The 10,306-nt window shown below is 35.8% G+C and overlaps 1 protein-coding gene across 1 annotated transcript; it reads right to left on the bottom strand.

Annotated features, from left to right (window-relative positions):
* Window positions 3,004–4,839, bottom strand: LOC107632969. Its single transcript, XM_016336608.1, has 4 exons — window positions 4,479–4,839; window positions 3,986–4,222; window positions 3,774–3,908; window positions 3,004–3,719 (listed from the first exon to the last, which is right to left on the bottom strand). The coding sequence occupies exons 1-4, from the start codon at window positions 4,837–4,839 to the stop codon at window positions 3,004–3,006; spliced, it is 1,449 nt and encodes a 482-aa protein (XP_016192094.1).

Here is a 10,306-nt window from a genome sequence, read left to right as displayed (position 1 = left end):
GGTGGTTGTTTTGGGGTTTTCTGTAAGGGTTTTGGGTGGTTTGCTGCTGGTTGTTGTTTTGGTTGTTTCTTGAAGTGTTTTGATTTGAATTTCTTTGCCATGGTTGTTGGTTTTGGTTATGGTTATCTCCCCACCTCAGGTTTGGATGGTTCTTCCATGAAGGGTTGTAAGTATCACCATAGACTTCATTTGACCCAGAATTTTGGTTGTGCATGTACTGGACTTGCTCCTGCTGTTGCTCCTCTTGAGTTTCTTCATTTGTTCCCCATGTGGTTGATGGTTGATTGGTGCTTACTGCTGCAACTTGGAGGTTATCAATCCTCTTGGCCATTTGCTCAAATTGTTGTTGAATCTGCTGCTGCATCAATTTGTTTTGAGCTAGGATTGAGTCCACTCCTTCCAACTCCATCACTCCCTTCCTCTGTGATGGTTGGTGTTGCCTTTGGTGAGCGAAGAAATACTGGTTGTTAGCTACCATATCAATGAGATTTTGAGCTTCTTCTGCAGTTTTCATGAGTTGCAAAGAGCCTCCAGCTGAATGATCCAAGGCCTCTTGAGATTTCAATGTCAAGCCTTCATAGAAATTCTGCAATCTATCCCACTCATTGAACATTCCAGGGGGACACTTCCTGATCAGAGCCTTGTACCTTTCCCATGCCTCATATAATGGTTCAACCTCCATTTGGGTGAATGTTTGTACTTCAGTCTTCAATCTGATAACCCTTTGAGGTGGGTAAAATTTGGCAAGGAATTCGCTCACTAGATCATCCCAATTGTCAATGCTGTCTCTTGGGAAAGATTCCAACCATTGGGTGGCTTTGTCTCTGAGAGAGAATGGAAATAGAAGTAGCTTATAGCTGTCAGGATGCACTCCATTGGTTTTAACAGTGTTACAAATCCTCAAGAAAGTGGACAAGTGTTGATTTGGATCTTCAAGTGGTCCTCCTCCATAGGAGCAATTATTTTGAACTAATGTGATGAGTTGTGGCTTTAGTTCAAAGTTATTTGCATTAACATTTGGGGTATGAATGCTACTCCCACAATGTCTAGGATTTGCAAATGTGTAGGAAGCCAAGACTCTTCTCTGTGGTGGATTGTTGTTGTTATTAGCTGCTCCTCCTTGTGGATTAGTTGGAATTGTTGTATGTTCCTCCATATCTTGGAATTCTTCTTCTTCCGAATCCTCTTCTTCAACAATGTTTTTCCCTCTTTCAGCTCTTCTTAATCTCCTGAGGGTTCTTTCGTCTTGTTCACAAAAGGTTGGTATAGCTCTCCTTGTCTCTGACATGCAAACAAGACCGAAAAATCATACAAAACCAGAAGGATAGCAATACTTCAATCCATGATGAAATTGTAGTTAGCTCAAGCAAAAATTCAAACAGTTAGTGGGTTAGTCCAAAGTTAGAGAAACGGAAAATAAAAACGCTAGATCTAGATCTCCACTTCACTTAATTATTGTCAATCTATTTCAATCCCCGGCAACGGCGCCAAAAACTTGATGTGTGGAAAACGATCCAACACGAAACTAACCGGCAAGTGCACCGGGTCGCATCAAGTAATAAAACTCATGGGAGTGAGGTCGATCCCACAGGGATTGAAGGATTGAGCAATTTTAGTTTAGTGGATGACTTAGTCTAGCGAATCAAGAGTTGATTTGAGTGGTTTGTATTCAACAGAAGCTAAATTGCATGAAATTAAAAGGGAGAGGGACAATTGGCAAGAATTTAAAGTGCAGAGGAATTAAAGAGGCTGAATCTTAAAGTGCAAGTAATATAAATTGCAGAATCTTAAAATGCAAGAAATATAAATTGCTTGAACTATAAAGGGAATTGGGAATTGGATTTGCAGAAATTAAACAAGGAAAATTAAAATGCAATAAACAGAAAAGTAGAAGATGACTTGAATTAAACTGGATCTAAAACGGAAATGAGAAAAAGCTTGGTGTAGCAATGAAATAAGGAAATTGAAATTTAAAACTGTAGATCTCAGGACTCAAGAGACTAGATAGCTGAGTCTAGATCTCACTGCCTTCCTAGATCCAGCAAGAACAATTGCAAAGGAAATAAAGAAATGTAAATTGCAGAAAGAGTAGAAGAAAAAGCAATTAACAGAAATTGGAATTCAATTATGCAGAAAATTTAACAAGATCTCAAGGTGAGATTGAAACAGAAGTTCTTCAATTCTTCACCCAAGATCCGAAGCAATAAAAGTAAAGAGTGCTCAAGCAAGAACAAGGAAGAAGAGAGATCAATTCTCCTCCCAAATTCCCTTGAATTAAAACAACAATGCCAAGAAATATAAAGGTGAGCTCTCTCTGTAAGTGTTTTTCCCAATGCTAAAGAAAAGCTCCCAGAAAACTTAAATCCTAAGCTATTTATACACTTTCTTCAAATGGTCTTCAAGCCTTGAATTGGGCCTTTACTCTTGATGGAATTGGGTTGACAAAAGCCTCTGTTGATTGCACTTAGAGTTGGAGAAGAACACTTCCCTGCAATTCCTTTGAGAGACGACCCGAGGTTTGAATACCTCGGTTATTTTTATTGGGGTTTGTACTTGTGACAAACAATTTTTTGCATGAGAGGATTATTTGTTGGTTTAGAAACTATACTTGCAACGAGAATTTTATTTGTAAAATTCTAAACCATCAATTTTTCACTCATAAAATATCAAACTAAATAAGTTGTTGGAAACAACTAAGGCCACAGACTACGAATTTAGAGCCGATCCACTAGAACTGGTTTCACCACGGCGCAGGCATCTGCTTCGGCTATGACCCTCACCGCCACAAAGCCTACAATGCCTAGGACCACGTAGATCACGAATATCCATCTCATTCAAGAAGCGAGTTTTCTTATAACGACTTTTGGCCACTCGCTTGAGTTGGGGATTGGGTACGAGTCTTGGTCCTTCATGAACAGACCATGTTGTTGGGTTTCCTACTGGCCTGAATCGGGTCTTGTATACCTTTTGGATCTCACCCATCGTATAAACCTCGTGCACATACTATTTCCAATCCAGGCGCTGGTTTGCACAGCAGGCAAATACATGGCGACATGGAATTCGATCCACCTGAAACTCACCACAATCACAACGCTGAAGGCGCAAGTCTACTGCAAACTCTAACCCACTTGCCATCTCGCGCACTTCAAAGACCTCGTTCTGCCTATCAAATAAGTTAACTTGTATGTTCCCCGCTGAGTGCTGATTTGACAGAATTTTCTGAGTTGCATATTCAGAGAATAGTTGTCCTACACTTATACGAGCCTCAGCCTCAGCTCTCTTCCTTATGAACAATGCATTTAGCCTGTAAAAAGTTGCCTTAACAAGGGATGTGACCGGAAGATTGCGTGCCCCTTTCAATACTCCATTAATGCACTCCACTAGGTTAGTTGTCATATGCCCCCAACGATGTCCACCATCATACGCCAAGGCATACTGCTGTCGAGGGATCCGGTCTAACCACTGCTTGTAAGCCTCCCCCCGCTCACATAATCTCTGGTAACGCATATCAAATTCACGCATTATTCTAGAATAGCCAATGTTGACAATTAGACTTTGCAAGAGTGGTGCCTTGAAACTCCTCAAAAAGTTGGATGCTATATGTCGGATGCAAAACATGTGAATAGCTCTCGGATATTCCCATGCTCCATTACTACGACCCACAGCTGAGATGATTGACTCGTGTCGATCAGAGATAAGGGCAACACCATCCCGATTAACTACATGTGTTCACAAATGGCTAAGAAAAAAGTTCCAGGCATCGGCAGTCTCACCTTTGACTATGGCAAATGCAAGAGGCACGATATTTCCATTGCCATCTTGTGATACTGTAACTAAAAGAGCTCCTTTATACTTCCCATACAAATGTGTGTTGTCAATCTGAACCACTGGCTTGCAACTTCTGAATGCTTTAATGCATGGGTAGAAAGCCCAGAAGACTCGTGTCAGAATTCGGAGATCTTCAACTAACTCATCCCCTCGATACCATATGCAATTTCATACTCAACAGCTGCTGATGGTTCTTTTGCAACCATTGCTTCAAACCATGTGGGAAAAGCTTCATATGAAGATTTGCACCCACCAAATATTTTCTCCATTGCCTTTTGCTTGGCCAACCATGCTTTGCGATAACTTATCGTGTAGTTGAACTTCGACTGCACTTCAGCAATGATAGACTTCACCTTTATGGACGGGTCAGCTTCAACTAATGGCTTTATCGCTTCTGCAATTGTATCAGAGTCCAGTTTAGCATGATCCTGAGATATGGTACTTCTGGTGCACGTGTGACTACCATTGTACCTCCTTATCACCCAACAATACTGTCTTTTCATAAGACTAACTCTGATAAGCCAATCACAACTTGTTCCGTACTGTACGCATTTAGCATAGAAAAAATAATACTAACATAAAAGCAAAACAAATAATAATATTACTAATATTAAAAAAGTGAATAACAACAACAACAACAACAAAATTACCTGTATTGACGTATTCAGAAAATTCTGGTGCATGCATGGCATCAAGATTCAAAGCATGCATAAAAGATGGCTCTCCATATGGATGTTGTCCGGTTAGTGCATTTGCAACATCAGCCACATCTCTTTCAACCATTATCTCATCTTCCTCTACATTTTCAGTTGGACCAACAACTTCATAATTACCTTCAAACTCTTCATCGCTTTCAGTATTATAACCCACCCAGTCTATGTTGGGTTCTGGAAAGTCAACATTATCGATTTCTTCGAACTCAACATACAACTCGATAAGTGAAGCCTGTGCTCTAGTTTGATGATAGGTAAAAAACATTCTTTGCATACTAGCTTCATCAGTCACATGCATTATTTGAAATTGGCCGAAACCACCAAATACTAGCACAGGCTGCCTATACAGAATATTTATGACTCTTTTTTGCACTTGATAATCTATACTTTGAGAAAGTATACTCTTAAGTCCTTCATATGTTATTGAAAGAGGAACAACAATAACACATGGATTCTCACATAAAAAACTCACACCTTCATGTGTGTGAGATAAAATCTGACCATTGTAATATATTTTTAAACTAATATAACCCTCCATTTTATACATTTATCACACTCACTCACGAATTTTTTTCACTCTCTCAAACTAAGAACATTTTGTAGAACAAAGTTCTCATTACTTCACTTAAATTTTAGTCTCATACTCTATTTTTACGTTTTAACACAATCCAAAACTTCTTTTATAGTTACTTTTATATTTTTTTATTCCCCAGCACAAAACGTCACTAATGTTTTCACAAAACGTCACTAACGTTTTTACTTTTTAAGTAATACGTCAACGACGTTTTGACCAGAAAATAATTTAAAAATATATCTTCAAGCAAAACGTTAGTGACGTTTTGCCTATAATAAAATTAAAAAAAATTCATACAATTCGTCGCTGACGTTTTCTTCATGCAAAATATCAAAAAAAAAATTTATACAATCCGTCATTTCCGTTTTGCTTTGTTTATTTAAAAAAAAAAAAAGTCACCCTCCCACAAAAAGTTAAAGACGTTTTGTTTCTTTCAAAAAGTTGAAGCAGTCCCATAGCAGAGTAATATACAACACCAATCAAATATCATTGAATAACACACATTAGTTTATAGGGTTTTTTACTTAAATAAAATAAACTAATACCAAAATGACTGGATTTTCCTAAATCAAATTTTGAAACGTAAATATCCTCTTTCTATTATTATATAAATCGTTCCAGGGGCATGAGGATTATATAATATGTTAACCATGCCACCCAGGAACAATTTATGCATGAATGACCTAGGAGAATAAGGAGTAAATCGTTGAAGGGCACACAGGGTTATAGGTAACGCATAAATCATCCTACCCTACAAAGATTCACATCATTTTGAGCTAAAACACAAAGGCTTCGCACGATTAACGTGTTAAAGTAAATCCTCTCAAGCCTGTCACGATTTATGTATAATAGGGTATTTTTATTTATAATATTTTAATTTAAATTATATCTATTTAAATTTTAACTTAAAAAATAAAAATATACTTTTTATAATTTCAATTATTAATTTTATTAATAATTTAAAAGGGTTTGTTTTAACACGTTAATCGTGCCAAGTCTTTGTGTTTTAGCTCAAAATCACGTGAATCTTTATAGGGTGACAATTTATGCGTGTGTCCTGCAACGATTTACTCTCTATTCTCCTTGACCATCCATGCATAAATCATTTTTGGGTGGTATGGTTAACATATTATATAATTTTCATGACCCTAGAACGATTTATATAATAGTAGAAATAGGATATTTACGTTTCAAAATTTGATTTAGGAGAATCCAATAATTTTAGTATTGGTTTATTTTATTTAAGTAAAAAATCCTAGCTTATAATATACAAAAAACTGAGCCAATAAAAGGTGTATTTAATTTAGATTATAGATAGTAGAATTGTCGATGACACGCACCCAATTTTTTTAGTCCTGTTTTACCGGTCAAAATTTAGGAAATTATAAATACACACTTGAAATTATATTTATTCATTACTAACAAAATATAAATACACAATAGTAAACTACCAAAACAATCTGGAATCATTAAATTATTGACAAAAATATCTCTAAGTTTATTAAAGGCAAAAATATCCTTTAATTTCGATCAATTATTTGTGTGTGTGATTTAAAATTTTGTTTAAATATTTAGATAACTATTTGAAAAAAATTGTTGCACATTGGCCAAAAAAAAAATACTTACCAAAAAAGTATCAAAATTAAAAATATAAATTTTAATTATAATTATAAAAATACATGAAAATTCAATTTTTAAAGTCCATTGTAAGAGTATATATTTAACGGTTAAGTAAAATTGTCATATTTTAAAATATTCTGATGATATTTTTGTTGTTAACAAATTTGGTAGATATTTTGTCAATAATTTAATAATTTTGAGATATTTTTAGTGGTTTAATTTATGAATAAATAAATTAAGTGAATAATCATTTCTAACACCATGAAAAAATAAAATTAAAATTATATCACAAAAGATAAATTTTATTTGACAAAAATATCAAATTATTAATTTTTTATTGATTCTATTAAATAATTAATTAGAATTCATAATTACTCCTATGCTATTATCTTCAACTTGTTTCTTCCTTGTCTCTCTAACACGGCATTGTTAACCAACCTGAAAATAAAAGTCACATCTCTTTAATTTTATTGCTCCTTATTTCTTCTCTTTCACCACTACTATTTGTCTTCATCTTTTATTCGTTCTTGATTCTCAAAAGGGAAAGAAAAAAACAAAAAAGGAAGTAGAACTTAAACCAAAAAAGGGAGCAAGCTAAGGTGGAGCTGATGGCAAACTTAGGTAGTTCTACTACAAGAAAATGATGAGTATTATCAGATTTATCGGCAAAATAACAAAAATAATCTGATAGTATAATCTTCGCAAGTAATTAACTACTGTCAAATTTTTCAATCCACCGGTAGTTATCGTCGAATTCTGCGATGGATTCTTTTTTTAATCCACCGGTAATAAACGACGGAAAAGTTTTGCCGATAATTTTGGCGCTCTAATATTTTATTTCCCGCTTGATTATGATTGGATTTTGTCCCCAGTAAATCCAGTTTTTTTAACATAATAGGTGGTTAAATTTATTTATTTATTTTTTGCACATCAAATTCTAAATAATAGAAACCAAATATGGGAAAATAAAAAGAATAGAATATACAATGAAACAATCTAGAACAAAACTCTAATCACTAAAAGACTCTGATAGTCATCGTCATTGTCATCCCCTGGTCCTGTTGAGGCGGCAGACTAGGCAGTAATGTCGGTGCCCTTCTAGCAGCACCGCTGCCACTAGCCCACATCTGATCTTGGTAACCCGCCATTTGTTGCTCCAACCGCTGAAGTCACTCTGGCTCCCACCTCCACTCCAACGTGAAAGAATCTGTGTCTGAGACGTGTGTGAGGATCTCTTGATACCTCTCCTCAAATTACTGCAGCTGCTGAGCCAGTTGGTGAAGGCTCTGGGTGAACTCCATCACCAATTCGTGTCAGGATCGACTTCTGATTCAACAGAGTAGGACTCCTTGTTTACTCACATAATGATCTGCAAACCACTGATCAACAAATCTCTCCTTTTTCTCTTCCAAGGTGTGAATGTACTTAAAGGTATCCGCTATCATCGCATCACGACTCAATGACTTAGACATAAAAGATAAATTATAAATTATACATTTTGTCTCTAATCTATCCAACTTCTTTAATGTTTAATTTAAATAAACTTTATTTTTAACTTAGAAATAAATTTTAATTTTGTCTTTCAATAATATCAGTTTTTTACGGTACGTAGTTATTCAATTATTTTTAAATCACATATAAGTAAATTGGACTTAATCACATTACTTTCATTCTAAATATTTTTTTATTTTACTCTTAAAGATTTTGCTCATCAAGAAATATTTGTAAAATGACTAGTACATAAATTTGCGAAAAAGAAAAAAAATATGGTAAGTATACAATAAAGTATACATTATACCTTTTGTCTCTAATATACCAAAATTCTCTAATATTTAATTTAGTTGAACTTTATTTTTAATTTTGAAATAAATTTTAATTTTATCCTTCAATAATATCAATATCAATTTTTTACAGTAGATAAATATTCAATTATTTTTTAATTGTATCTAAGTAAATTACTCTTAATCACATTATTTTCCTTCTAAGTAAATTTTTTATTTATTTAAAAAATACTATTTGTAGTAGTATATATATTCAATTTATGTAGTGAGTTTTTGTTTTTTCATGGATCGATTATGGGTAGTATATTGCAAGGTTCTGAAAACTGGTTCGAACCGACCAGGCGAACAGTGAATCGATGAAACATACGGTTCAGACAGAAGGCAAAATTGGAAGTTTGAGAAACCGGCATTGGACTGTCGAACCGACTGGAAATCAATCGGTCGAATTGAACTGGGACCCGGCCAGTTTTCTGAATTTTGCAAAAATAGCGCTATATGGTGTAACGACCCAATTTCCAGTACGGCATGCTCATACCCAAACATCGAGTAATTGGGTTAACGAAACTCGATTCTTATGAAAAACCTTCCTTAAAGAAAATAAAATCTCAACCAAAACGATAAACAGATACATACACAAACAGGATAATAATATAATACATATTATTATCTGATGTCCAGACTAGCCTAGTCTTCTAACCTGATCTCTCGAAAAACAAAAGTGAGAGTCTAAGACAAAAGAAATACTAAATCGGAGTGCTGACAAAAGAAGATGCTGATGTCGCTACCTAATCGTTGTCATAAGTCAAGTCCATGATCTCTATATCCATCTCAGGATCCTCAACATCCTCAGATGTTAGATCCACAATCTCTATCTCCTCGATATTCTTGTCGCCAGAAATAATAATGACCTCTGATGTACTCTGGGGACTACCATCACTGTTGTCGCCTGCAAAAAGTGTACCACTAGGAGAAATCTACTCAACTGCTGAGGGATGACCAGAAGCTGTAGCGGAAGTTCCAATAGGCTCTATGATGAAAGGGTCAAAGGAACGGGTAAAAAGAGACTCTATCAACATATCCAAACCTACTGGAGGAGACTCAGGAATGTAGTCATCGACGACAGGGCCAGGCTCAGGCACCGCCTGACCATCCTGTTGCGCTGGAACAGGACCTCCATGCATGTGATCAAAGCGATGATGGATAGAATTGGGATGTAACCAAGATAGCGGAAAGGCATACGGTGCATCAGGATCAAAGAGAGGTAAAGCTAGCGGGTGCTGAAAGGGATGATCTCTAACTTCGTACTTACGGACTCGAGGCTCAGTGGCCACTACATAGAAGCTGTAAAGGACATGATCCTCTTATACATAAGGCTGCTCGAGCTCATAGAATATGATACCCGTCTCCATCTGAAGAGGGGTAGGAAGATAGGGGGTAAGAACTGGGGAGTTCTTAGTAGAGTCGGGGTAAAAAAAGGTAAATTATTTTTAATATAACGGCTACATGTCCCATATCAATCAGACCACAACAAAAGAACATAGAGCAAACAACAAACAAAAGCAAACAACAACATAATATACAATTACAAGAATGAATACAACACACAAAAGAGATATGCGCAACCAAGTATGATGCATGTCTAGCTCTAGTGCAGGTAATGAGCTCATCTGTTGGTTTTCAACCCACGCCCAACATTACATCCTTACGAATATTGTCTCTCATTGCCATCGCTTTAGGGTATAGTGTCTAGTACACTCTTGGGTTATAGTGCCCGCACGCTCCTGGGCTAT

Source organism: Arachis ipaensis, chromosome B03, assembly GCF_000816755.2.
Source record: "Arachis ipaensis cultivar K30076 chromosome B03, Araip1.1, whole genome shotgun sequence".
Taxonomy (NCBI): domain Eukaryota; kingdom Viridiplantae; phylum Streptophyta; class Magnoliopsida; order Fabales; family Fabaceae; genus Arachis; species Arachis ipaensis.
The sequence above is the reverse complement of the archived record's forward strand: the minus strand, read 5'-3'. Positions and strand labels throughout refer to the sequence as shown.